Source organism: Anguilla anguilla, chromosome 7, assembly GCF_013347855.1.
Source record: "Anguilla anguilla isolate fAngAng1 chromosome 7, fAngAng1.pri, whole genome shotgun sequence".
Lineage (NCBI taxonomy): Eukaryota > Metazoa > Chordata > Actinopteri > Anguilliformes > Anguillidae > Anguilla > Anguilla anguilla.
Genome location: NC_049207.1, coordinates 21,508,219 through 21,536,177, shown reverse-complemented (window position 1 = coordinate 21,536,177; position 27,959 = coordinate 21,508,219). Strand labels below are relative to the sequence as shown.

Here is a 27,959-nt window from a genome sequence, read left to right as displayed (position 1 = left end):
GGGCCCCAAAGACTGCCCTGGGCAGATTTTCTATTGATCATCAACTTCACACACCGCAAACAGAATAAATCAAACTGTTGGGCATTTCAGTACACAAGACTCAAGACTTTTTATTTCAGTCCGTTGTGCATTGCAGTAGATCGATTACATTACATGGAATCAGGATCAGGTATTTAGGTTATTTGAGAAGACTCTGTAAATACAAACCATATCAGTCAAAATATCTGGATGATGCAACAGGCTTTTTTGCCAAGGGATTTTCAGTCTGTGAGTCACAACTCAGTGAGCCAATAGAATGAGGACATTTACTACGCATAAGACATAAATCTCCAGCAAGGCTGAAAAAGTATTCACACTAACCTGTAGCAGCATGTTTGGAGACTGTGATACACAGATTGGTTTGATGACAGACAGATAATCCCCATTACCTAACCTGCTTAAGTGACAAGGTAAGAATACTCAGACAGGTCCTAACCTACATGTCTGTAGGCTATGGGAGGAAACCGGAGTACCCGGAGGAAACCCACGTGGACACAGAGAGAACATGCAAACTTCATAGGCCCCACCTCACTGTGTGTGGGGGTATTGTCATACTGAAACAGGAAAGGGCATTCCGCAATAGTTTGGATCACAGAATAGTCTAGAATGTGAGTGTAAGGGCATTAAGATTTGCCTTCACTGGACCTAAAGGGCATAGCACAAACCATGAAAAACAGCCCCAGACCAAGCAGGGTCCAGATACTTTCCATACAGTGTATATTCTAAAAAGTCTTTTCATGGTTATAGAACCTTCTTTCAAACTGTTGTGCTTAAAAAAAAGCAACATTTATCTTAGACAAGAATCAAAAAGTACAATAATTACAACATGAGAATAATTATAAAACCTTGATTAACATTAGATCAGTGACATAGAAAATGCAGATTTCTAAATTACATTCCAGACCAACAGAGCAGTGCATATTTTTTCAAGTTATGAATTCCAATGAAAGACATCCGGCTTGCCTTCACAAACCAATGTGATAGAAGGATTAGAACAAGAGGTCACAGCCACAGCACACCACCACTATCATTCCTTAGGTCATGTGACCTGAATATTCAATAAAAGAGACAGAGGGCAAGAACAAGACTAGGGGAGGAAGAATAAATTATTGAACCAATCAGAAAGCTCTCCACAGCAGACCATTATGATTGGTTCAAATCAGTGAGTCTCAGAAGGAAATTTAGTTCCAACCATTTTGGGGGATCATTATGCCACCCCTGCCCATTACCAAACAGCACCCTGCATCATTCAGGTTACCCATGCACCCAGGCTGTCCAGAAGGTGGCAGCCATGTCTGCAACAGGGCAGAAGAAGCCCTTTGTAGTCCTGGTAACCTCAGTGTAAGCAAAATGTCAATGCACTCTCAGTGTTTCACAGCATGGACACCACGCAGCCATCCCCATTCAGTGCACAGGGTCAGGGAAAGACTGCTGGGTGACCACCACCTCCCCCCCCCCCGCATAAAGAGCTGCCCTTCAGATTTCACGCGCCATCGATAAGGTGTCCACAGCTTCGGCAATTCAGCGTTTCATTCAGGGCGCAGACGTCTCAGCCGTTTCCTGAGCAACCATGTACCCTTTCCCCAGAGGGACTCCCTCTCCCAGGGCTTGAGTCCAGCTGCCCGATTCACAGAAGCACAGCAGGGTGTCGAAGACTAGAGAGAGGAGGGGAACGCAGGTACATGGGCGGATTACGGGCTGCACTATTTATAGCACCTGTACTTAACAGCTGATTCAGTTACACTAAAAAATACAGAGAGATTAACAGACACATCAGTTGATCAGGAGTGCAGCATTTTGAATGTTCAGCAGGGCCATGGGCAGACACATTAAAGATGTGCAATGTCAGCCTGTGCTGGCCCACTCTTATCAGATTTACATATCTTTACATCGTTTTTGGTCGATATACTTGACAGTGAAGGACATCAACATAGAAATATGAACATATTTTACCATGTCATGTCATGAAAAAACCTGCATGAGATTAATACTGTGCTGCTGGAAAAGGGGCAAAGGAGCTCACCCTGATTAATGGCCAGTATCTTTGAATGGAAGTTTTTGGGGTTACTCTTCTTCACCATGTATTCATCAATGGGCAACCTGGCTGTACGGATACCACTGGCCTTCGCTTTCAAATAGCTGATCTTCTGTGGGGCAGAGTCACACGGGCACAGGGAAGGAGGAGTTTGTTATAGAAACTAAACCTCATTGGCAGCTTAATCATACCAGCCAGCACACAGTCTCAAACACCACCGCTATTGAACCTAATTAAGGTGTAATTCAATCAAGTCTGTAACATTATAAATCTATATAAAGCTGTGTAAATTCAAAACAAAGCTGACACTTTTCCCCTCATAGTACATACAATGAACGTTTAACACCTAGTTCCAGGTTTGTGGTTACGAGAAGAGCAGACATATACTCCAACACACCAAGTCAAAAAAGTCCATTAGGTTTCTCTGGACTATACTCTGTGGAAACATGCAAGAGATGCAAATTACCTTCTGAATGCTCTCATCCACAAGACCTCCAAGTATGTAGACCTTCTCTGGATCCACAGTGTTCAAAGCTAAAACACCAGGGAAAACACAGAGGTCAAACTGTGAGGCCAGAGACAAAACATTAACCTGACACTCTGGACTGTGGAACAAGGGTTTGTAACAGAGGATCCAGGTTCAACTCTCATGTTTGACATTAATACTTAACCTGGACTTGTCTCCATTAAAAAAACAGCTGCATAAAGTGATTGTACATAAAAATATAAGCCGTGCAAGTTCTTTGGATATGGTGATCTGGAGCAAAATAAATATACGATCTGCTCCACATGAACAGACCTCTCATAGCACCAAATACAATTGGCTTCACTTGAGGAGCTACATGAAGAAATGAATTTCCCATTCCCAATATATACACCACGCAATTATTTAGTCTTGATCAAGCTTTATACAATTACAATTAATTCATTGTGATTGTAGGCACAGGTCCATGTGATGTCATGGGTATTGCGTGTACATAATGAGACCTTCACACCCAGCAGCTCTGTGACTCATACAGCAAATACACTAAAACCACGCCAAAACCATCAGTAGCTTCTTGCTGTTGACACCAGTGGCAGACCTATCAAAAAAACCAACACCTAGTCTAATTTATGTCTTTCAAATGTAGTCTGCAATGGTTGTCATTAAGGATTAAAGACAACCAGTCCATGGACAAGACTTTGGAAAAGACGATGTCTTTTTGGACAGATCTCCCTGAGAGAATATCTAGTGTTTTGACCCAGGAGACGGCAACATCTCAATCCCTAGCGACAGTGCCAGACCCACATGCAGGTTACTCGAATCGTCTCCCCTACCTTGCTCTGCATCGGGTGTGAGGTAGATGAGGCTTTCAAGAGGGAAGAGGTCGACGCAGCTTTCTTCAGTAACGTCCATCTGAACAACACACACAAGCAGGTAAACATTACCTGACAATATGTAACTGTACACTTTTTTAAATACCAGCAAAATGCACTAAAAAGTGGGTTTTAATACAATGACAAACTCAACTACTACCTATATATACTGGACTAACAGTAACCCCCTCCCCCAAACAACCTTACTGTACCCTGGACCTCAGGTAACCTGAGAGAGAAATTCTAATTCAAGCAGACTGTTATAAAATAGAAACTAAAGACGCCGTTGACATGCACATCCAAGGGTGCAGAGGTGGATGGGTAGTAGACAGAAGGTGAGAAGGTGAACACACTGCATTTAGGACGGGGCCATCCATCACACAGGGGCAGCATTCCTACCACATAGTCCAGAAAGCCATCGTTCATCCTCAGGCACTCCTGGTACAGCAGGCTGCTCTCTCTCATGTCCGTGAGCACTATGTGGAAGGGCCTGGCAGCTTTCCGGTTGGACCCATACAAACGTCGTATCTGACAGGCAAGCCGGCTTATTTCCTGGAGAGCAGGTTAAAAAAAACAAGAATTGTTTTACAATACAGGTTAAAAGAACACCTTTACATGGTAGTGAAACTGTAAATGGAGTGATGCATCATATTATCCAGACACCAAACAACACTCCCAAAAATATTTATTTCAAAAACATAAAAGACAATGTTTCGATTCTGTAGGGACCTACGTCAGGCACCTGTAGAGCGTTTTTGGACGAGCATAATCTGTTGCCATACAAATGTGTTTTCATACAGGGAAGGTTACATCTCAGATGGAGTTAACAGGATTTATGGGAGAGTTACGTTTAGTGAGTGAGACAGAATGTAGCCCCCACCTTATGAGACATGCATTCCGTCATGCCCAAGTCCACACACAGCTTGGGTCCTGCCAGTTGGGCCTCCCGGAGGCGCTCTTTGGTGATCACCTTGACAACACGTTTGCTGTGCTGAGGGTTGTCCGTATCAGTGCCTGTAACTGAGGAAGAACCATAAACATGACATCACAAATCATCACACATGGGATCAGGAAGAAGTCCTTTGAAAGGAATTTAGAATATGTATGCTGGAGAGAAAAAAAGTATCCCATCACAGTTAAATATGTCTCTAAAGAAAACAAAACATTTCTTAATAACTTCATTCATTATTACATCTGAGCAATGGGAGGAGTTCTTGATCTTACTCCATATTAGTACATAATAAGGCTGCTAATAACACCTTACTTGTTTGAAACTAGTACGTTTAGCCTCTGATGTACAATAGGATCCTTAGTAGAGTCCAGGTAAGGCAACAAGACACTTCAGGTTTTACAGACCAGGCTAAACTGCACTATTAAATCACCTGACTGTTCAGCCCGTTTGAGCTTCCTCCTCTGCTTTTCTTCTTTCCGTTTGTTCTTCTTGGCTGCCAGTCTTTTCTCCCAGTTCCTCCGCTTCCTCTGGACGTTTTTCTGCCCCGTTCAACAACAGATTCGGCACACTTCAAATCTTCACGTCAAACAATCACCTTCAGGTCTTTTAAGCCTAGTATACACGACCGTCATCGATTTGGAAAATGACATGCGGATTGGACAACTGTGGAATCTGGGGAGCACGAGTGACCGACCACAGTGGGGCTTGTTCCAGGAGATCTTCCATCCTGTAGGTTTTCAGTCCAACCCTAAGCACACCTCATTCAACAGCTACAGCAGTGATTCCCAAACTTGGTCCTGTTGTATATGCTGGTTTTCGTTCCAACCACAATTGCAGTCCAATAATTTTTTACAAGCTATTTTACATAGGTGCTTGTCATGTTTAGAGAGATTATTTACCCTCTTATACCACATTACGTCAGATAAAACTGTGCATACCACAAAAAATTAAATTCTCATGGTCATATTGACTGATATGGTCTATATTGAATACAATTACATACAAACAGGTCACTTATTTTTAACTGATCAAATTGAAGACTGAAGTCAATCAATAGGCTCCTAACTGGTGAAAGTGTGGACACCTGGCCACTAAAACTAACCATCTGGGAGATAATGAAGAATTCAAAGACAAAGCAAATGATAACAAGCCAAACCTTCATGGTGTTAATAAGTTTAAGGAAAAAATTACGAAAATAAATTGAACACGCGTTCAACATAATTAGGAGCCGACTGATTCACCTCAGTCTTTCATTTGTTAACCTCTTTTTATGAAATTGTTTGCAAAATAGCACAATAAGTACAATATGAACATGGGGATTTTATTCTTCATGGCACGCAAAGCTAATTCTAGCATAATGTGTTTAAGACCCTCTAAAACACGAAAAGCACCCAATTAAGGAAAAATTAACATCTTGTTAAAAATCTGGGATTGCAGTTGTGGCTGGAACGAAAACCTGTAGGCTATACATAGGGGTCAGAGTTCGAAAGCCACTGGAATAGAATGCCGAGTGTCGATACTTACAGAACATGCACAGTCTTCGGCATCAAGGCTGATTGCCGGCTTTGTTTCAATTTCGAGGTCAATATGCAACAGGTCAAGCATTTCTGATATTCTGGTCTCTTCTGTTGTATTCAGCTGAAATGTGCAAACTGATATGTCCTTTTCTTCCAGAGTTTCAGTTGTATCCATTGTCCCTGTATGGCCCAGTCTAATGAAATATAGGAAACATTGCTGCCCATGTAAACTGGAAAAAAAGTCCAAATACAACAACTAGTTAGCAAGTTAGACAAATCACACGGAGAAGCTTCCTCGATTCAATGCTATAATTTACTCGTGTAAATAGTACAAATCAACATGTTAAATTTAGCTAACGTTAAATTAGATTTCAAACACAACTGATAGATAGCTAAGTACTTACCATAATTATGGACGAATCAAAGGGAGAATACAAATTTTGGCATTTACCAAGAAATCCTCGTGTGTTGTGTTATTGCGTCGCATATAATCTACGTCACAAGTATGCTGTCGCTTTAAACGCTTTAAAATGCCTCTGCTTCGGCACTTTCAGGTGTATGTTGCGTGTTTCCGAAAGAGCACATGACAATTTAAATCTATTAATGTCATGATTATTAACTTATTTTTACAGATAATTTTAGGTTACTGACATTACTTAAATATAATAATCTTGCCTGTACGTTGTAGTGTTAAATTTGTTAGTAAAAAGATATGTGACTTAGTGGCCAGTGGAGGGAGTTGTAGTACTACTTAGGCCAGCCTAAAGCCGCGTTTCCACCAAAATTACCCGGAACTTTCAGTCCCAGGAACTACTTTACCAGGAACTAAAAGGTTCCTTCAGCCAATGGTTGTCTGCGTTTCCACCGGGGTCTAAAGTACCGCGAAGATTAGGCAAATTAGCCCACTGACTTTGTCGTCGGTCCATCTGTCATATGATTTCTTCTGTAACGCCATACTACCACCGAAGTAGCCTACATTATTTTCTAATAACCGGGACAGCCCGAAGGGGTTTATTCCACTTATATACAACGGGTTACCAACAATGACTATATATGGTTACTTTTGTATTTATTGATTTTCATATATCCTCTCAAACACATTCATTAACAGCAGAAAACATGCACACGTTGTAAACAATTTGCTGTTTTATTACTTTCTCGTCGTCAATTCCATATAGGCTAATCGCAAAATGACAAGAATAGAACGAAAACTCGGACTTGCGTGAAAATGTAAATTAGTAGTGGTACAGCCACCGTTTGCTTTCCTTCGAAGTTACTGCTAGCCGAGCAGCGAAGTGTGCCCTCCAGATGCGAACCATGCACCATAAATGAGTCCATAGTCTTCCTGGTCTTTTCGTGGAATTGAAAAATGGCAGTAAAATTGAGTAAAATTACAGCAGTCTGAAAAAGCTAAAGGGAAGATTACTAGAATTAACCTGTTATTTTACCCGGATAAAAAGTGCGGAAGGTGATTTCCAGTTTGCTTGTACTGTATCACCAATGTTAATTATGCAGAACTACCGCATACCTCACATAACTGTATCAAACGTTTTGAGTCAATTACAACGGGCTAACAAAGAAAATCCGTAAGAAAATATTCAGCAACCGAATTAATCCGTTTGAATGTTTTGGTAGCCTACGTAATATGCTGTCCCACCACGAATGCTTAGCATTTTATAAAACGAATACTAAAGCAAGAAAAGAACAGAAGAGCACACGTTATAATTCCAAGACGTTGACAGGCTATAACCAAAAGTAGGCTACTGCGCCGCATAACATACAAGTTTGATTTGAAGTTATTATGAAAATAAATTGGTTTGCGCTGCATATTTTCAAACATGGCGGGTAATGGCGGAAAATAAATACAACACAAATGCTACGAGTACTCGACCAATCAGAAATGTTCAGCGCTGCAAGCTCCACCCAAAAGGTTCCTGTACTTTCGGAAAGTACTACCCCCCGAGCAGGAACGTTTTGGGGGGTAAAACAAAGCCCCCAGAACTAAATTTAGACCCTAGTTCCTGCGGTGGAAACGCACTGAGTTCCTCAAAAGGTTCCTAGTTCCGGGGTATAGTTCCTGCGGTGGAAACGCGGCTTAAGTAAGTTAATTTTACTATTCCTCCTTGCCTGCTTATTTCTGGATACATTGCGATAATATTTGCACTATATGAAACTGTCTGACGACTGCTACGGTGATTGCCACTGAAGAAACCGATAGGCTATGAGACACCTTTTTGGAACGATAAGCATTTCTTAACATTTATTTCGGCAAACAAACTAAGGGTAAAATGAAATTAAATAAACATTCTGTATAGTACGATTATAATATGGAAGTTGATCGAGATCAATGTCCAGTTCATTAGCCTAATTATATGACAAATTTTACTTTCAATAGAAAAAACGGACCCAGAAAAAACATATTTTTTCATTCAAAATCGAAATAGGAAATTAAGTATACACTGCGTTACATAATATTGCGAACAAAAATGCTAAACGCACGCAAATGGCAATTACCTGAAACAATCATTTCGTTTATTTTTGTGATTACAGAGCATATAGCCTACTCCTGGTTCTGTATATAGTTTTTTTTTTTCATTTTATTGCTGTTATTGATGCCATTGTGATAATGACTGTCTATTAAAATAAAAACAAAAACAAGGTAGAGCCACGCTTTCTGTTGAATGCATTTTACTCCCGAAAAGTTCCAGACGAACTTTTTGTCCATATATTGGTGGCCTGCAATTCCCTTCACAAGATTTGAATGTCAGATTTGGCAGCCTTCTCTTTAATAATAATAAAAAATTAATTACAAAGTTTGAGTTGTTTGTACAGCTTCAGAAATTAATTCAGTAAATTCCTGAGAATATGTGCAAATGTGCACCAAGTAATTTAAAGGCAAGACAATTCAAAATAAAATAAAAACAAGACAGTTCCATTTGATCAAATCGACTCAAAAATGTACTCGTTTTACTTTACAATTATTTAAAATATATGGGCAATTATTTTGCGTATTAATCACATAGGCTATTTCCTCTCAGTATGCAGTATGAGGAACAGATAGGCTATGAAACGTATTCGGTAATCTATGGAATGAGTTGTTTGTAAAGCACCGCCGACGTTCAAACTTGTAGAGAAACAATGTTCTCAGAAGCAGGGACTCGTGTGCACACGCGTCTTTTGCCCTTCACGTGGGGACCAATCGAGCGTTTCTATCCCGAGTCCCTACCGTTGGACTGTGCTAGCGGCTGGTGTGGGATGGTGTGGACTTCAGTTGCACAGTACAGTGGGGGTACTGACGCACGGGTATAGAGATAAGCTTATTTATTTACAGCGCGACTGCACGGATAAATACACACTCTTTAACGGAATCTTTTTTTCTTCACGTGTAATATTAATTCTATTTTAAGATTGAAAGTTATTTAAAGAGAGTGAAGGATAACTATTGCGAAAGTTTACTTAGAATACAGACTTAAGATAGGATTCGGCAAAACGTCTTCGGTGTTACTGCGTTACTACAGTTTTCTAAATGTTTTTATTTTTGACTAACCTGCTTACGGTAGGATAAGCCGTTTTTAAATTAGTTGCTTTACAATTTAGAGTGACTGGGCGTTAAAGCAGAATTTTCAGAAGTTGGGTGACATGGTTCCTGCCCCCCGTCCGCCATCGCTCACTCTTTCGGGGCAATACGAGCAATGCAGTGGGACTGGACACTGTTTCAAACCGCCAGTTGATAAAGTGGATATTTTCCAGGCTGCTAAACTGGGGTAAGTCTTTGCGAATTAAGTGTCATTTAAAATATAGAGCGAACAAGACAGAGACGACCTGAGAATATCCTTCCTTGACACTTTCTGATCACACCAGTTTTGATTTAAAGAGGGATGTGAGAAACTTCACCTGACCACTGATGAGATATTTCCAGATGGTTGTGGATTTGAATCCCCAAGCATCACATTTTATCACAGTACTTCAATACACCTGGTTCATAGAACTGTTTGGCCAATGTAGAACAATAGAAAAGGTGTGCAATATGTAACTTTGCATGTGAATAATCTAGTTCTCTGGTCCCTTCTTAGGCAGCTTGAGGAGTGTAGACGTGTTGTCTCGGCAGAGGGTGCGGGGGTGTTACACAGGGTCGACGGCTCCGGTCACACCCCAGCGCACTGGGCTTCCCTGGCTGGTGCCGTGGACATCGTCCAGTTTGTCCTGGAGACGGGAGGCCCAGTGGACCTTCCCGGCGTGGGGGAGCAGGCTCAGAGGCCGGTGCACTGGGCTGCCTTGAACGGGCACATCGCGGTGGTGGACCTGCTGCTGGGGGCCGGGGTCTCCATGGACACGGCTGACCACAGGGGCTACACCCCCCTGATCCTGGCCGCTCAGTACGGACACACCGCACTCTGCTGCTACCTGATCGGGAAAGGGGCCCAGCTCCACCTCTGTGATGCTGAAGGGGACAACGCCTTGCACTGGGCCGCTTTCAAAGGTAAAAATGACCATAACCCCCCCTCCCCACCCACACACACCCCATCTCCCAAAGCTTTCAGAGTGGAGCCAAAGTTGGAATATGGGAGTTGACGAATGCAGTATCACTGGTTAAGCTGTTAGCAAATTTTGCATGTAAATCTTTTTTGCTTTAAATCAGACTGCCTTATGATCTCCCTCTTTACATCTCTCCTTCATTACTGCTTGTTGTGTGAGGAACCGTAATGATCACTGATTTACTGGCTTCATGTATTTCCAGAAACATGGCTGTTACTGGAAATGGGGGTGATTATTATGGATTGTCAGCAAATGCCGCCTTAATAGAAATTGTCTGGATAACTGCAGCAACTCTCTCTCTCTTTGTTTCTCTTTCTCTCTCTCTCACTCTCTCTCTCTCTCTCTCTCTCTCTGTTTCTCTCTCTCTCACTCTCTCTCTCTGAGTTTGAGGCAATCACTTTCCACTGCTCCACTCTCACTTCATTAATTTCCACTGATTGTCATGTATTACCTTCATCCTGTTTTCAGGGAAATTATTGTTGAATTGCAAGTGGTGTAGCATATGAGAATGGGGGAGGGCTAGCTGCCCACAGGGTTCAATGCCCAGTGATATTTCAGGAATCCTAGAAGCAAAGCTGCTGTCTAACAGTAACTCTCTGCATCACCGGATACTTGTCGTTGCTGAGATTACATATGAAGGACAAAGGGAGAGAGAACTCTCCCCCCCCCCCCCCCCCCCCCAAAAAAAAAACACATTGTGAGCTGAACTTCCTCACCCCTGTCTCCAAATAGACCATGACCACAACCACCCACCTTCTAATCATGGAAATGAGCAGCGTGCCATTGTACTCCATGAAAAGGACTGGGTCAACATTTTAAAATAATTATTTTATCTTTATCCTTATTTAATAAGTTAGGTCAACTGAAAACTCAAATCAAAGTGCACAGGGAATGCAAGGGATTGTGGGGCAGCGATTGAGATTCTCACAGTTTTTCTTATTCGCTATTCAGGGCTTAAGGTTAAAAAAACTGCAGGTTTAGACCATGCAGCCTCTCTGCTGAATTGGGCAGGTGGGGAGAGGGGCATGCTGGGACATCTTTGGCCCTTGTTTTAAAATGTCCCAGCAGACCTGCGCTGAGAGAGGACTGCCTCGCTCCCGTCTCCTCTACCCTAGCCCATCACAGCCTCTTCACATTTGCATGAGTTTATTTCTCTTTAACATAAAGCGGCATTGGCCGTGGCCTCGTGGAGCTCAGCTGGGGTGGATTTTGGTTCCACAGGCTACTGCTGGCGACAGGCTTTGATTTATTAGCCACAGCAGTGTGTTAGCATGCTTAAAAGGGCGGTGCTTGCTGTAGGGACTATTTCTTTCTGTTCTTTCTGTCTCAAAATTGTGTTTAATTTCTCTCCCTGTGTCACTCCTCCCCCCCTCCCCACCGGGCAGGACATTGTGAGTTGACCCGATTGTTGATTTATTCTGGATTCAACCCGAAGCAACCGGATAAGTTTGGTCAAGTAAGTTTGTGCTTAGAATGCATGTTGGTTATAATACCTTTTGGCTTAAATTCATTGCAGTATATTATTAATGAAAAGGTCTTCAGTCATTTAATTGCAAAAAATCGTGGTCAGATCATGGTTTCTTTTATGATCAGGTCTGTGTGTGCGTGCGTGTACGTGTGTGTGCGTGTGCATGTGTGCGTGTGTGCGTTTGTGCATGTGCGTGTGTGTGTGTGTGTGTGTGTGTGTGTGTGTGATACATACGTGCCTATGTTTGCCTCTGAGAGTCAGGGCACCTCAGTGTGGTTCTGGGACCCTTTCAGCCATTGGATCAATAATGCAGAGTGTATGTAATACATCACACAGGAAGAGGAAACATGAGTCCGGAAGGACACAGTGCTTGTATTACTCCAAGTGCAAAAGACTAGCCCATTCCATTGGACGGAGCGGTCATTGCTCCAGTACCCTCCACCCTCAGTCATGTCCATGCTCATTGGTCAAAGTCATATCCACTCAGTGCTTTGTGTGATCGGTTGTCTATTTTAGTCACATTTTAGTTCCCCACTCAGGGCACCACAGATCTAGTGAATGAAATGCCGGGAGGGTCTAAACCTGGCAGCCAGCAGGGAGGCAGCAGTATCTCTGTACATCTGCTGCTGCTTGGTTGGGCTAAATAAAGACCTTGCCGGATTCTGTCCTCGGTCTCTCCTTACAGCAGGCACTCACTGGCAGAGCTGTGTGTGTGTGTGTGTGTGTGTGTGCCTGAGTGTGTGTGTGTGTGGGTTTGAGTATGTGTGTGTGAGTGAGAGTTTGGGTTTGTGTGTGTGTGTGTGTGTGTGTGTGTGGCTGTCAGCTGACGTCATGGGTGCTGGGCACTTCAAGGACTTCTCTCTGTACCCTTGTCTTCCGATGGAGAGTTCAGTGCGAGGCTGGGGCCGCAAATTCAGTAGCCCCATGCTATTTTGCCTAAATGTATGATAATGCAGCACATGTTTCTACCTCATGGTTCACTCTGCCTTTCAGAAGAAAAGCTTGTTTAAAGTAAGGTCATAAAGTAAGCTTTTCTGAAAGATGGTTCTGCCCATTCAGAACATTTCTCTTTAAATAAGTCAAGTCACAATAGCAGCCTTTTTTTGTCTGGAAAATCTGGTCAATGTTTACTTTATTATGACCCGGAGAGGCAACACCAGGCCAAGAATGTCAGGATTTATACGGACGGCCTTCATCTGCCATTGTTACTGTAGATGTGCAGTGTGAAGAGAGCCAGGATTTGCCAGGATTAACAGCTCTTGTAATAAGTGTGGTCTTTGATGGCTTCACTGAGCCTGGGAATGCTATGGCTTATGTAATTAAAAGTGAATGTTGACATAGCTGGAGAATTTGCTCAGCAGAATCTTGTTCTGATTGATCGTACTGGCCCTTCCACCTCCCTTGGTACATTATCAGCATGATTTTGACCAGGATACACAGGAGTGTGTGTGTATATGTGTGTGTGTGTGTGAGAGAGAGAGAGAGAGAGAGAGAGAGAGAGAGGGAGACAGATGGACAGTGCAAGGAACTCAGTGAATCCTTCCCTGCTGTTCCAACATTATTGCCTCCGGACCACCTGAAGTGGGAATGAACCATCTTGTGATTATTCCCCATTTTAACTCTATTGCTACGGCACGTTCTTTAAGGCCTGAGCGTATGAGTGTCTTTATCAGGCTGCTGTAAGCAAGGCACGCAATGTTCACACCACATTCACATTATGCTGCATTTATTTTCTGTGAATGTCAGTTCTGCAAAACAAAGACACTGTAGCAAGTGTCTTTCACCTTTGACCTGTCAGCGAAGTGAATTAATTTATTAGCATTTGATAGTACAGCCAATGTGTTGCAACTGGTCTCAGTTTAATCCTGCTGGCTTTATTTGCTTTGGTTTCTGCATGAGTATACTCTGGTTAAATGCATATTATAACATACATTGTCTGTAGTCTTATATTCAGCATTTATTTAAGCATGGGTCCTCTGTGCTTACTGGCTTCAATATCTATATTTGCACGGGTCAGTTATAATACATGTTTGAGCAGGGACTTAATAATGGAAATGCATCTTTCACAGTGGCCTCAGCTCAATCAATATTCGTTTTTGATTTGAAAAGCATCATTCTTGATAATTAAATCTGAATGTGCCTGTGTTTCTTTGTAAACTGTTTTGCACATTAATTGATATGGTGGGTATTTCCCCATTGTTTTTTGTGAAGAAAAGCATAAACACACTTAATTGTGATCAGGCTGCTGCATAGAATTTTGTTTCCAGAATGCAATTTTCTCAGCTAATACACAGAGCAGAGAAATAAAACATCACCAGCTTCATTCCGCCTGTATTATATGTACTGTATGCGTCTTTTTGTGCTGGTTCACATGGACTGTAGTTCTTTTATTGCATAATAAAATGGGGAAAGGTCAAATGAGCAGAAAATCTTTTCATGTTTTGAACTTGTGAGGGTAACAGTGAAGGTATTAAATGTATGCTTTCTCCTGATAAGATTGTCTTGGGTCTTTTCTGGTGGATAGACTATACATTTTTTTTTGCTATCTGCTTAATAAAGGTCCAACTTTCGTAATGGAAATGGAAATCTGTTCTTTTGTGAAGGACAGTGAAAGCCAGTGGTGAGAATGAAATATGGCAAAGTACTGTGAAGGTGGCCACGAGAGAGATAAGCCTATGCAGACGTGAAAAATGTACTGGCGATGCAGAAGGCTTGGTGCTTAAAATAATCTCTCTTGTGCTGAAAAATTAAATGGAGAACACACAGACATATACCTGTACCGACATTCAGGTGGGACTGGTTTTCCTGTTAGAAACGCAGCGCAGCCAGAACTCTAACTTTGTCCAAGAGCAGGGTTTTTACTTGAAGGTGAGAAGCAGAAGGGCCCTGGTTAATGGAATGCGGGGTGACAGCGGAAAAGGTCGGGGAAAGGGGGGGGGGGGGGTGACGGCTGCGGGTGTGACGGCTGCGGGGGCGACAGGTGCGAGGTCATGAGGGCAGTTCAGGATGACAGGAAGCAGGGTGGCGGCAGGTCTAATGCAAATGCCCCCCCCCCCCCCCCCCTCCTCTCCTACAGACCCCCCTGCACCTGGCCGTCCTCAGCGGAGACTTGCTGACCGTACAGCTGCTTTGCGAGCAGGTGAGTGCGCCGGTCCTCGCGCAGGTGTCCTCATCCGTCAGGGCGACAGCCTGTGAGTAAACACTCAGCTCCTCGCGCGCTTATACAGGGGGGGAGGAGGGCCAAAAATCCCCAGGGAAGGGGGTCCAGATCTGAGCTTCAATATGTGTGCTACATTTATATTTAAATCTTTAATAATGGAAGGAAATGCAGTATGGAGGACAAAAAATGCTCAGCCTGAGGAGGTATATATGTGTGGCAACTTTGGGGTATGATTGTTTTGAAAGCTCAAATATTTTATTCCCACCATGAAGCCAAATTGGTATCATATTTGGTGTTTTAGACTTGCAGCCCTCTACAAACCTCTGGGGTTTTAAACCTTCAGTCATCTGGATTTCATAGCCAGAGTAGGACAAACGGGAAACATTCAATGTTTGATCCGATAAGAAAAAAAGACATTAACAAATTATTTTGCTTCTATTAATATAATTATTGCACAACTGTTGCTGCCACTCCTAATACTAGTACTACTAAAAACAATTAGTAATAATAGTAGTAGTAGTAGTAATAATAATAATAATAACTAAATGAATGAATGACAAATGCAGTTTTCATTCAGGGAGATGTTAGATGTGTTTTGTGAAGAAAGGAAAGAGCACAGTATCACCAGTGTGCTCTGTGTGTGATGGATCCTGTCCCCTTCATTGCTGGCCTGGTTGGTACAGGACTGCACAGGCATGTGGACTCTGAGGCGCGGCAGGGACAGGTTGTGACTTCAGCCAGGGGCCAGGCTGTCACACACTGGCTCATGTTCAGAATGGTGTGGTGGTGGGACAGAACACGGCTGAGTTTGGGATGGGGGGGAGTGTCGCCTCAGCGGGGGACACTGCGTTAGTGACGCACGGTTCTTCATGACAGGAAATTAAAATTTCTCCGCTATGTCCTTCTTTGCCTTGCGGCTGGCTCTGTGATGTCAGAGGGGAGGAGCATTTTCATGTTTTTTTTTCCATGCAAACTGATATTAACCATCCGGCTACCTCTGCTCTGACGGTTGACATTCAGTAATGCTTTAGTGTGCATGTGATGTGTCCTGTGTTCTGACACGTGAGACTACCCTGAATTCATTAATGGCTTTGACACACCACTGAAAGAAAATGGTTTGTGGTTTTAAAAACCTTGTTTTTGGTGTGTTCAAAATAAATGTAATATCAAAGTCTGTCATGGACTGTTATGTGTCACTGACAGGCTGAAAATGTCAGACTCTTTGAAGTTTGGATCTTTGTAATCTTTTTATCTTTGTTATGTCCGTGGGAGTTTCTGACTTCTCACAATGAGCTTGTGTGACTCCTCTGTATGCTGGTTTTTGTGGGAGCCAATTTCTTGCAATAAAGGTTGTTGAACACGTGTGTTTAGGTTCTTTCATAATGTTTTCCTGGAACAAAGCAGGCTCTTTTTCATTTTTTTTGTTGTCTTTGAATTCTTCATTATCTACCAAATCATTAGTTTTAGTGGCCAAGTCTCCACGCTTTCACCAATTAGGAGCCTATGAATTCACCTCTGTCTCTAATTTGATCAGCTAAAAAATTTTCTACCTCTTTTTGTATTGTTGTTTTCAATATAGCGCAATAAGCACAATGTGCACATGGGACTTTGGTTCTTCATGGCATGCATAGCTATTTCTGATATAATGTGGTTTAAGAGAGTAAATAATCCCTCTAAACACAAAAGCACCTTATTGAGAAAAAACTAACATTCAATTCTGGGATTGAAAATGTGGTTGTGATGAAAACCAGCATATACAGCGGTCCCCCAGGACAGAGTTTGAGAGCCACTGCTCTAAGTCAGTGGTCTGGAAAAGTGGATCAGCCCTGTTTTCTAAACCCTGATTTAAACAGCCAAAGGGTTGTGGGATTCACACTCACATGCTTCTGGGAAAGGGATTTGACCCAAAACAGTCAGTAGGTGAAGCAAAAAATAAAATCCAGGTGTGCAAATGGACCGCTTGTGGTACCACTCCAGGCACTGGAAAAGGAAGGTTGCAAGTTCGTATCTTGTGACTTTGAGCAGAGCTATTCTAAATTCCCTGTGAAAATATGCATCCCTAGGTTTATACACATAAATTATAAGGTGCAAGATTAACTGGCTTTGAAAAAGTACTTAAACCAGCGATATTAATAAGGCACTGTAAATGCAATGTTGAGTGTAGTTATTAATGCTGCTTACTTTTGATAGGCAGCTGTGGCAAGTGTGCCACTGATTAATGTCATTATCTGCTTTTCCAACTATATTAAGTTACTTCACCGTTTAACTGAATCAATTATAAGGCTTAAACTGTTCACATCCTCATAAGATCGCCTTGCATACAGGAAACAGCTGTTGAATTAGGGAGTGACTTGCCTTGAATTGGCTTCTCTGAAGAAGCGTTCCATGACTAAAACCAGATTTTATTCCCTGCATTGTTGCTGCCGTAGTTAATATAACTGAGAGAAAGGATGCCCACCCAGTTTAATGTGGCGCAGGCAGTTGGATGAAGCAGACAAGAATCCTGAATCAAGTTCACATTCTTGTTCACTCCAAAATGAAATTTATTAATAAAGACCCGCAGTGTCAGCACCTCCATGCCTTTTTCTGGGGCCATTTCTTATGCCAGTATTCATTTAAATGATCTCCTGAAGTGGATTACATGCAACAGCCCTGAATGAATTACTAACAGCCCTCAGATTAAACACTTGATTAACAAAAGTGTTTTCTTTCCCAGATTTCTTCCAGTCCTTCCCAGTTGAGCATTGTGTTGTATGGACAGCCTTTTGGCAGTGCATCAGATTTTCTCTTCTTTTGAACATTGTTTCCAGAGCGCTTATTTCTCAGTGATCTTTTCTTAGAGCAGAAAAGGGATTTATGCCAGAAACCATTACATTTAGTTGTAAACGTAAAATAAAATTTGTAAAAAGGACAAGGTCAGTGTGAAAGGATGCCTGCTGACAGCTAGCTGAGTCTGAAGAAACAGATTGCAGAGCCCCCCCCCCTTCCATTCTCTGCGTTAATTAGCTCTGTTTCCATGGTGATTTGACCCATAGAAGATGTTGGGCAGCAGCCATCTTATCCTCCCATGTGCTGGTTACCAGGTGGTGGATTCATCGTATTTCAACGAACTCATGTTTAAAACAAACATCTTTTGTCAAAAATGTCTTCTGTTGTATTGTTGATTTGATGGCTGTGGCACTCATATGAAATATATTTATGATTAACTGCATCCCTGGTGGAAAATCTAGCTGGGTACCTGGCAGGATTTAAGCTGGTCCTGATGGTTTGAAGTTGACTTGGAGATGGTCAAGATGGTTGAGATAGCAACCATTCTGGAATGACCATGTCCAGCTGTGGGGCTAGCTTGGTACAAACAACAGTCCATCACCAAATTTCAGATGATATCTAGCTGGAGCAGGTGATGGTCCAGCTAGATTCTGTCTTAGGCTGGTAGCTGGAATTTCCACCTGGGATGATACATTCTATATGTCTGTCAGTCATTCAAAGGATGATTTAACAGTGGAAAAGAGAGAGAGCAGTTGTGTGATCTCTGCTTTGCCATTTACAGAGTAAAAGAAGAATAGGGTGATGATGATCATGATCATCTCTGTGGGTCTCATTTTAATAAGTAATAAGGTATGTCGTGAGATCACCATAATGCAGACCAGGAGGCTGTGGTTTTGAGTGTGGTACTCTGCCCTTATGTGCAACCGCTGGTCCCTGTGTTCTGGTGTGCTGAATATCCAGCTGATAATGTAGGACTTGGACAGAAGCCTAGAACACTGGCACGCTCAGATTTAGACAATCACGAGCCTGTGGGCTGCGAGTCTACCTGTCACGCTATGTGAACCGGCTGCTGTGGAATAGTTTGAGCTGGGGCTGCTGTCTGAAGGTTTCAGACGTGGGTGGCGACGTGGTGTAATGGTTAGGGGACTGGGCTGGTAACCTAAAGGTTTCAGGTTTGATCCCCAGGTAGGACACTACCATTGTACCCTTGAGCAAGGTACTTGCCTGAATTGCTTCTGCTGTATAAATGGATTTACTTTGTAAAACCGAGAAAGATATAAGTTGCTCTGGATACAAGCATCTGCTAAATGCCTGTAATGTAATGAAGAGCCATAATATGATGCAGGTGTCAAACTTAATATGATAACCACTACAAATGTTGTCCCTCTTACTTTGCTGGCAGCAATTGATTTTAAATTCATAACATAACATTGGGACATTAAAAATCACATATCCTCTCTGCCAAGCCATCCATTATTTATTTCCACTTATAGTGGTTTCAGTGTTTGTCTTGGTACTGTACAATACGTATAGTGGCCAAAAGTGTGGAGCCACTTATGATTTTATGCACCACATACTGTCAGTACAGCTTGTACCCCTTGTGGCTTAGAATCTACTAGCATCTGGAATTCTGCAGGAGGAATGCAGAATTCCATGAAAAAGGCAACTCACGCCTTGCTGATGGAGGTAGAAGATGCTCTCTCAGATGTTGGTCCAAAACCTCCCATTAATGCTTTATTGGATTCAGATCTGGTGACTAAGAGACCATGTCATATGGACAATGTTGTCATAGTCATCAAACCACGGGTGTTCTATGGATAGGGTAATTGTCATCCTGGAATACACCCCTCCAAGAAAGAAGTGCTACCACTTTGGATGAAGGTGATCAGATCACTCACAGAATCATTAAATAGTGATTAAGCAGGATTATTTAGGTATACGACATATGCACTTTGTCAAGAACATGGTGAACATACTTGGTGTTCTTCATTTACCAAAGTGTTTCTGCTTCATTGACCTCTTAGTCTATGTACTGTAGCAGCAAATGTTCTGTTGACTCTCTTGCTGTCCATACAACTCAATTGACCCCTCGTGTTCTGTGTCTGATGTGTCTTTTGGCTTTGACTACTTTGTCTACTTAGCCCGATGCCAGTCGTCTTTGATGGCTCTGGTTGCAGTTGTACAGGAAGCTGTTTACAGGAAACAGCTTCTGGCATGGGATGTCCAGTGCTCATGTTTCATTGGCTGTTTGCAGTCTGTCTCATAAGCTCTGCCCATGAAACCTAATGAGGAAATATTGTATCTGGCAAGCATCTGACGCACCGCAAGACGCATGTTGTCCAGCTAATGTTAAATTTCAGCCTGCACCTGCTGGGTTATCAGAGCCAACTCTTGAATTTGTTACTGGCCCCAAATCAGGGGGTTGAGGTTGTGCTGTAAACTTGAAGAATATGTGTGGAGAAGAGTTGTCATTAAAAGGCTGGGTGGAGAATAAAATAAAGAAGAGAGGTGGTGTATGCAATGTAAAATTCCTTGGAAGATCTGTGCAACTGAAAAAAATAAAAAAACTAGCTATGGTTACATTTGCACAAGCAAAGCACCGTAAAGGCATTGCCTTGTGTTTTCTTTTGACTGCACCTGAATACCAATTCATATATGTTTGTTTTTATACTATACATGATCACTCTGATCCTTTCTGTCTTCAGTTGCATGCTGAAGCATCTGTTGAATGGGTGAATGACGAATGTTCTGCTGTCTTATTCGTTTACCTTCTTCGTGTGAGATTCACTTTGGTCTCTCTGTCTGTGCTTCCTCTGGGGTAGGATGGAGTAGATTTGGAAACGGAGGATATAAATGGGAACACCCCTCTGAAATTGGCCCGGGGTCACAAACACTGGGAAATATCCACGTACCTGGAAAATGCAATATCCCGTTCAGGGCGGCTCATTCCCAAGTTTGACTGGAGGTGAGTGTCCTTGAAGCTGAGCTGATGGGCCAATCTTACCTGGTTAGAAATGTTCCAGTCTGCCTTATTGCAGGGGTGGGTAATTCCATTCCTGGATAGCCAATTACCTTGGCCCAATAACTGTCACCTGTCATTCATGATCTTAACGAGAAATGTGCCTAAAATTTAAATCACTAAATGATGGGGCTATTTAAACAAATAAAAAATTGGCAAGAAACCCAGAATCTGATACAGCCCTCCTCTCCCACCCCTGCCTTACAGACAGACAAAGGTATTGGGCACAGTGGTGGCCCTGACTTCAATGTGTGCAGAAAGCCTTAAATTTAGAATATCACTAGGTTCTGTACCAGTCTGTGGGACCACGGCTAGCACTGTTGCTAAGTATGGCTGAACACTAGGCATTCTGCCTGGTAACATGTGGGCTTGTTCTGTAAGCATAGTTTTTGGACTCATGTCACCCTACCCTTTATTTAACGTGGGACATAGATCCGGCTCCAGCATAGCCTTAATTTTGCATGTGAGGCGCTTGGTTTTGTCACCAAACCACCAAACACGGTGTGGCCATGATCTAACAGGATGGGCTTCGGAGCTGAGGGAATATTGATCTGTGTCCAAGAGAGAGGCCTGCATGCTGCCGGTATTTTTAAAAAGCTAGATGATGGAATATAATAGCAGTCTCCTGAGGGAGGGCATTGATAAGGTGATATAAATAGAGCTCCCCCCTCAAACCCTTAGCCTTTACAGGCTTTTACTTCCACACAGGATATTTTTAGTACAATATTGTATTTTAAAAATGTGTTTTGAGCCCTGCTCACAAAATGGACACCCGTGTCGATATATAACCTTTTGAAGACTGTTGATTCAGGGCACTACAGTCTTTTATTTTGTTTAAAATACTTTCCATCATCACCTGTAAATGTTTGTGAATGTACTAAGCTGAGGAAAGTCTAAGTTTTTGTAGCTTCTCTTGCTGTGCTTTTATATGATATTTTATGGTGTCTTATGTACTTCCTGTGTGAGCTGTTAATACAGACTCTGAGCAGATTCTGTCTTGTTAATGCAGGCATTGAAATCTGTGTCGATAGAAACAGCCTATATTTAATTAAAGATGATGGTTCACTGGAATGGATAAAATGCTGTGTTGAAGCAGGGAAACTTGAGTGACATCACATCAGGTGAAATGAGTAAAATCAGATCAAATCTGATCAGTTGAAACCGGTAAATTCAGATAAAATCAGTTAAAATGTTGTGTTTTGCATTGCCTGGAGAGTAGTGGGGTGTGCCAGAGTGGAACATCTTTCCTTCATCTCTTCTGCAGATCTTTATTACTCCTCGTCTGAAGTACTATATGTGTGTCTGTGCCTGCTTTGTTTGTTTACCTCAGTCTGGTGTAATTCCATGCTTGAATGCTTCTTGTCATGGGATTTGAACAGTTGCAGGGTTCCCGAAACAAGAGACAGATGTTTCAGAACTCAAACCCTGAGGCAGCATTGCTTTGATTGCCGTAGATTGCTGCACACTGCTGTGTTTCCTTACAGGAAGCAAACTTATCCTCCCCTTTGGACAGAATCTAAATGTTCTAAATCTAAATGAATCTAAATATTATAATGTCAAAGTACACAGAGGGTGTGGATAGCCCAGGAAAGCCTACAAATAACCCCAGCCCCGGCCCCTCACTCACTGCCAGTACGGTTCCTGGCAGGACGTTAGTGACAGATAAATATAAACATGCGTATTCTGTCTAAGGTCTCCGCTGAACTCAGATGACTTTTCATACATTCAGAGTGCGGGGAGTTCTGTCAGGTTTAAAAGGCATGCATTAGGGAGGGTTGAAATGGCCATCAGAGACTCGCCTCTCCTGTGGACCTTTTCCCCAGAATCCTCACTGTTATAAAATAATCCCCTTTTAGTAAATTTCTAAAAGGCATAATCCTCTTTATCCACAAGCCTGCCTTGGCGCACAGCTTAATGAGTGTGCATTCTGTACTGCCCCAGCAGACTGCATCCCCTAGTCCAAGGGCCGATCCGTTTCAGGATTTCGTGCCATCTCCTACGCTTAATTATTTAATTTCCCCAATCATATCTTGATCTTAAATTTGTATACACACCAGCTACAGTCACAGGCTGCAAGCGTACCCTAAAGGTTTTACTGTGCTGAAGTACAGGAGTGTACCAGCACAGTTTATAGAGCTGTCAGAAAACTAAAACTAAGGTTGGAACAAAAACCAGCACACAGACTAGCCCTTTAGGACTGGAGTTATGCACCCTTGCCCTAGACTGAACACAGACTAAATGACAGCCTGTTTAAAATGCAGAACTGATGCTGCGCTACCAGCACTACTGGTGGCCTGCTAATTTCAACCCTGGTTTTTGTATCCTTTTCCTTAGTGCATTGGTGTTTGGCCCACCTGGAAAATCCAAGGGCCCTGTGCTTTTCCTGTTATCTTGCCTGTTCCTCTGGGGATACCCCACTTACCTGTTCAAGGTAAGACACTAGCCCCCCTAAGCCACCTGTGTGTAGACCTGTGTGATTTCATGTGTCCTTTCAGTGATACGTGTTCTAGAACACACTCTTTAGGAGTTTCCAAATGGCCTCTTGCTGACCAGGCACCCCATCCCCCCATTTTCAGCATTAACATCCTTGATATTGGCACTCTTAAATGAGTTTCTTGTAATGGGAAACATTCGTTTTAATGGCCTTACATTGGACTGGATGTATCCAGCTCTACACAGAGTAGAGAGGGGTAATGGCTATCAGTGTCTGTCTAACTTGCATGTTGCTGTTAGGGAGCATTAATTTGACCCCCCTTCCCCCCCACCTCCCCCCAATGATATTTCCTCTGTCTCTGTTGTGCAGATTGTCTCGGTCTCCTTTAACAAGCAGTGGGAGTTTCATGCGGCCTTCCTGCTCGCCAATGCACTGATGTGGTTTTTCTTCCTAAAAGCTTCCCTGATGGATCCAGGGTTTCTTCCGAGAGACAGTAAGGAATATGATCAGGCCATTAGACAGGTAAACAATCGAGAGCTAACTCCCAAAAGAGGGAGAGAAACACACACGCACACACACAAATACATACACACACACACACTTCACTGCATGCATAATTACAGTAAAGTGTACCAAGATATGGATGAGTACACACACACATACACTCTCTCTCACACACGCACTCACACAAATGTCTCTCTTGTATCGGCGCTGCAGGCAGTGCACTGTGAGGGCTGGAGGCAGGGCAGGAATCCCCTTCTCAGACTGTGTCACACCTGCCACATCGTCAGACCCCTGCGCACCAAACACTGCCGTGTCACCAACCGCTGTGTGGAGCACTTCGACCACTACTGCCCCTACATCTACAACACCGTGGGCCGCAGGAACAGGTACCCCCGCTGCCCCAGACCGAACTCTCCTGCCTGTGTCCCTGCGTATGCTGTGGTCCAGTCCCTGGTCAGAGCCCGCCTTTCGGCCCGCTGTGACCTGGCTTGCTTTTAGCATTCTCACTCATTCCAGAGGGTGACATCTGAACCGTTCTGACCTTAACGCTCGATGCAACTCACTGTTTGTGCACTATTTGTGCATTTATTATTCATTAGAGATGCAGATGGCCTACTTAGTTTACACTTGACACAATTTATATCCATTTATACAATTTACTGAAGAAACAGTGTTGAAATACTTTCAGGTTTTCAAAATCATTTGAAGCATTTTTCAAGGGTACAAAGGCTGTGTCATGGAATTTGAATCTGGAACTGACAAATCAAGCTCGCTGCCTGGGACTACATGTAAAGACGCCCACCATTAAGTGATTTATAAGTATTGTCCCATAAATATGTTTTTACCGGAATGTAGGAATTGGCATTTAATTTGCCGTTTCTCTGCAGGACGTACTTCCTGGGGTTCCTGAGTTCGATGAGCTTGAACTGCTTCATGGGCGTGTACCTGTGTGTGGACTGGTTTTCCCAGATGGGCCGTAGCCTCTTCATCGGGGCGGGGTTCCTCTTCATGGCCATCATCGGGGTGATATCTGGCATCATGGCCTGCATCTGTGTGAGTATTTACCCATTCTCCAAGTCTGAGTGTAAACTAAATCTCTTAATCTGAGTGTAAACATAAACTCCCAGTCTGAGTGTAAACTTAATCTCCCAGTCTGAGTGTAAAATGAATCTCCCAGTCTGAGTGCAAACTTAATCTTCGAGTCTGAGTGTAAACTTAATATTCCAGTCTGAGTGTAAACTCATTCTCCCAGTCTGAGTGTAAAATTACTCTCCCAGTCTGAGTGTAAACTTAATTTCCCAGGCCAATAGTGTGAATTAAATCTCCCAGTCAAAATGTAACTCAAGAGTAAACATAAGAGTAAAGCCGTTTCCATATGTTTAGTAGTGTAGTTTAGCCTTGAGCTACATCACCCTCGTGTGGATACAATAAGAACAGCATCAATAATATGAAGTGGAAAATATGCAAAGTGTTGATGTATGCAAACAAAAAAAGAATGCAACATGGCTTGGGTTGGCTGGAGTCGAGACCATCCTCTCGCTGATTGGCTCAGGTGTGTCCGCTCCCTCCCCTTTGTTTTCAGCTTCACATGGCAGCTCTGAACACCACCACCAATGAGCAGCTGAACCATCACAAGTACAGCTACCTGCGGGAGGAAGAGGGTCAGGCCGCCAGCCTGTTTGACCGCGGCGTGCTGCTCAACCTGCTGGAATTCTTCCACATGGTTCCCTCCCTGCAGGAGGGCCAGCTTAGGACCATGGATTATCTCCAGGTTATATAACGCTAAAACTGGCTCCTGGATGTGAAGCAAACTACCTATATGCACCCAGTGTGTAAATACAATCTTTAAGCAACCTGTAAGCCATGCTGGAACAATGGCTAAGCAACCCTTCCAGAAGGAAAATAAGGGACTCTGTTGCTATTTCGCTGAGCTAGCAGGGTATGCAGAGTGGATACAGTAGCGACTAGGAAAAAACTTCAGCTACGCTCAAAGTAGAGAGGAAAAAATTACGGGTTTTTTCCTTCTTTTAAAATAACTCAAACTGCACCTGCAATCTGCTCCAGCTCTCTAGCCCTATCACCAGCATCACATGCTGCTTAAAAAAATGTATGTACAGGAGCACAAAATTACCTGTATGGAGCTTTGCTTAAGACCTGCAAGACTCAAACAGAAGGGATGCCAAGAAAAACTAAGAAAAACTGTCCATCTGATAAAAAAACAAAACTGTTTTATCCTTCTGCATTGTACTACTGTTCATGGCCTCCCTCTTCACTGTGGGTTCTTTCATGTGTCACAGGGTATACTATTTGTGTGTTGCTGCTTTTATCCAATCGGGTACTGCCAGCCATTAAGGCGCATTCTCAGTGAATAGTGTATGCCTAAGAGGCAGAGGATGCTGTTATTCTCTAAGATGGAAATTGTCACCCAGTATATGTGAACAGGCTGCCAGGTGATGCGTCATAAAGTGCTTGCTCAGTTTGGACTCCGGTCCTGACCTTGCCAGAACCAGCTGCTGGAAGAGCGGTGCTTATGTGGCAGTTATGTCACCCAGGGAGGGGCGGTTGATGGGGTCAACATTCAGGAATCAGGATCATCTGTGATTTGACTGCACCAGCTGTACAGGAAGTGTAGTCCATTGGCACAATGACTGCACACCTGAGCTGCTGGACTGTACAGTGAAAAGATGTCAACAGAAAGGAGATCCATGTGTTCGTGTTCATTAACCCTTTCCTAAATGAGCAATGGAGTATTGTAGCAATGCAATGGTTTTGATAATATGATCAGTCATTCTAGATTGGACAAAAAGTAATAGGATTAAAGAAGTTTTTTTTTTTAAAGACCTGTTGCTGGAATAGATTGATAATGGCTAGTCAGCTTCATGCAGACATAAACCAAAGTTGTAATTGTGTAGCTCCAATGTGAGTAGAATAGGTGCTGTCTGGTCTCCAAGCAATGCCAATGTGAGTAGAATATGTGCTGTCTGGTCTCCAAGCAATGCCAGAACAATAACAGCAGTAACTGAGGAATTTGCCATTGGATTGTGCTCTTCACTTTCATCATACTACCCCGGAACCTGTATAATAAAATACACAGCTATGTCTTTGATGTGGTTCACTATCACTCTGAAAGATTCCACATAGCAAAATCTTCAGTGTCAATTCAACTCTTAACAGGTTCTGTGACCTGCCAGTATAAAATAATTTTAAACAGCTTATTACTGTGCTGTTTATGCTAGCCAATTCTTTCTAAGGGTACAACCGTAGTTTCACTCAAATACCTGTGAGAATTAATATTTTTACATCTCAATATAAACATCCTGCTATTGTATTCAGGAGTAATGTTTAATACACTGTATCAGGATTGTGAGAATGGCCATGCTGTTGTGAAAACCAACAGCTTTTATTTTGTGTTTTTAAGATGATACAAGGCCTTGGCTTAACCCTATGGCCATTCCAGCCAGTGACAATGCAAAAATACTTCCTTATATTTATGCTAACGAAAATGTGCACAACCAGAAACCATCATCAGGTTGTGCTTGGCAAAAAGCCATTTTCAATTGCCAAAGGCTTCACTTTAATTTATGATGCACAAAATACTCGTTAGTCTTTTTTAATATAATCTGCCTGGCAAGAAGAAGCTGCAGAAGAGCTGAGTTGTAAATTGCTATTGTAAATTTGTTTTAAGTGAAAGTGTACATGAGTCTTTGGTTAAACTCCCTTGGTAAATATCAGTTCTGTTAGAGACTTAACCCTTGAATTTAGAGCTATAGACTACTTAACCCTAGTTGAACTGTAGTAATTGTTCCTGCACACAAAGATTAGGACAGTCTATGACAGTTTCAGTATTGCATTAAACCCTATGTCAAGGTTATTATAATTAGTCAAATTAACAAATTAAAACAGAACACCACTACTTGAAGTTTTTAACAAAGCTTTTTTTTTTAACAAGCTTCATTCATGGTACTAGACCTCACAGGATTAAGCAGTGCAGTTTGTAGCTTTTATAGTTGTGTGATCACATGATTTGGCCTTTATTTGTCGCACTGCAATGTTTTAACGGGTTATTGTTTCCTGGCAATAATGTCAATGTGAAGTAACTTCAAGAGAAACATTTAAAAGCTTAAAGCTTACACCGTGGTGCACAGTAATATCAAACACAGTGTTCTTGAT

The 27,959-nt window shown here is 42.5% G+C and overlaps 2 protein-coding genes across 3 annotated transcripts; one reads left to right on the top strand and one right to left on the bottom strand.

The window, feature by feature from the left end:
- Positions 1–90: 90 nt before the first annotated feature.
- Positions 91–6,432, bottom strand: trmt10b (tRNA methyltransferase 10B). Of its 2 annotated transcripts, none has more exons than XM_035424476.1 (9): positions 6,304–6,432; positions 5,907–6,129; positions 4,813–4,921; positions 4,311–4,450; positions 3,830–3,982; positions 3,392–3,470; positions 2,541–2,608; positions 2,063–2,186; positions 91–1,694 (listed from the first exon to the last, which is right to left on the bottom strand). In XM_035424476.1, exons 2-9 carry the CDS (start codon positions 6,072–6,074, stop codon positions 1,573–1,575), a joined length of 963 nt encoding a protein of 320 aa, XP_035280367.1. In that variant the 5' UTR covers positions 6,075–6,129; positions 6,304–6,432; the 3' UTR covers positions 91–1,572. The 2 variants fall into 2 exon arrangements, with proteins under 2 accessions (XP_035280367.1, XP_035280368.1); XM_035424477.1 differs by having other exon boundaries at positions 5,907–6,093; positions 6,304–6,397.
- A 2,657-nt stretch (positions 6,433–9,089) lies between these two features.
- Positions 9,090–25,953, top strand: LOC118232100 (protein S-acyltransferase 24-like). Its single transcript, XM_035426727.1, has 10 exons — positions 9,090–9,663; positions 9,973–10,379; positions 11,821–11,891; positions 14,980–15,042; positions 20,655–20,797; positions 23,186–23,282; positions 23,655–23,807; positions 24,003–24,175; positions 24,677–24,842; positions 25,372–25,953. Exons 1-10 carry the CDS (start codon positions 9,539–9,541, stop codon positions 25,567–25,569), a joined length of 1,596 nt encoding a protein of 531 aa, XP_035282618.1. The 5' UTR covers positions 9,090–9,538; the 3' UTR covers positions 25,570–25,953.
- Positions 25,954–27,959: the final 2,006 nt, after the last annotated feature.

Bases quoted from the DNA above. Each gene is read 5' to 3' on its own strand.
- trmt10b (XM_035424476.1), bottom strand. From the start codon at position 6,074: ATGGATACAACTGAAACTCTGGAAGAAAAGGACATATCAGTTTGCACA. The intron at 3,983-4,310 runs GTGGGGGCTACA...CCTGCTCTCCAG, and splicing joins CGGAATGCATGTCTCATAAG to GAAATAAGCCGGCTTGCCTG. The intron at 2,609-3,391 runs GTAGGGGAGACG...CTGGTGTTTTAG, and splicing joins CACACCCGATGCAGAGCAAG to CTTTGAACACTGTGGATCCA.
- LOC118232100 (XM_035426727.1), top strand. From the start codon at position 9,539: ATGGTTCCTGCCCCCCGTCCGCCATCGCTCACTCTTTCGGGGCAATAC. The intron at 15,043-20,654 runs GTGAGTGCGCCG...CCTCTGGGGTAG, and splicing joins TACAGCTGCTTTGCGAGCAG to GATGGAGTAGATTTGGAAAC. The intron at 24,843-25,371 runs GTGAGTATTTAC...CTTTGTTTTCAG, and splicing joins GCATCATGGCCTGCATCTGT to CTTCACATGGCAGCTCTGAA.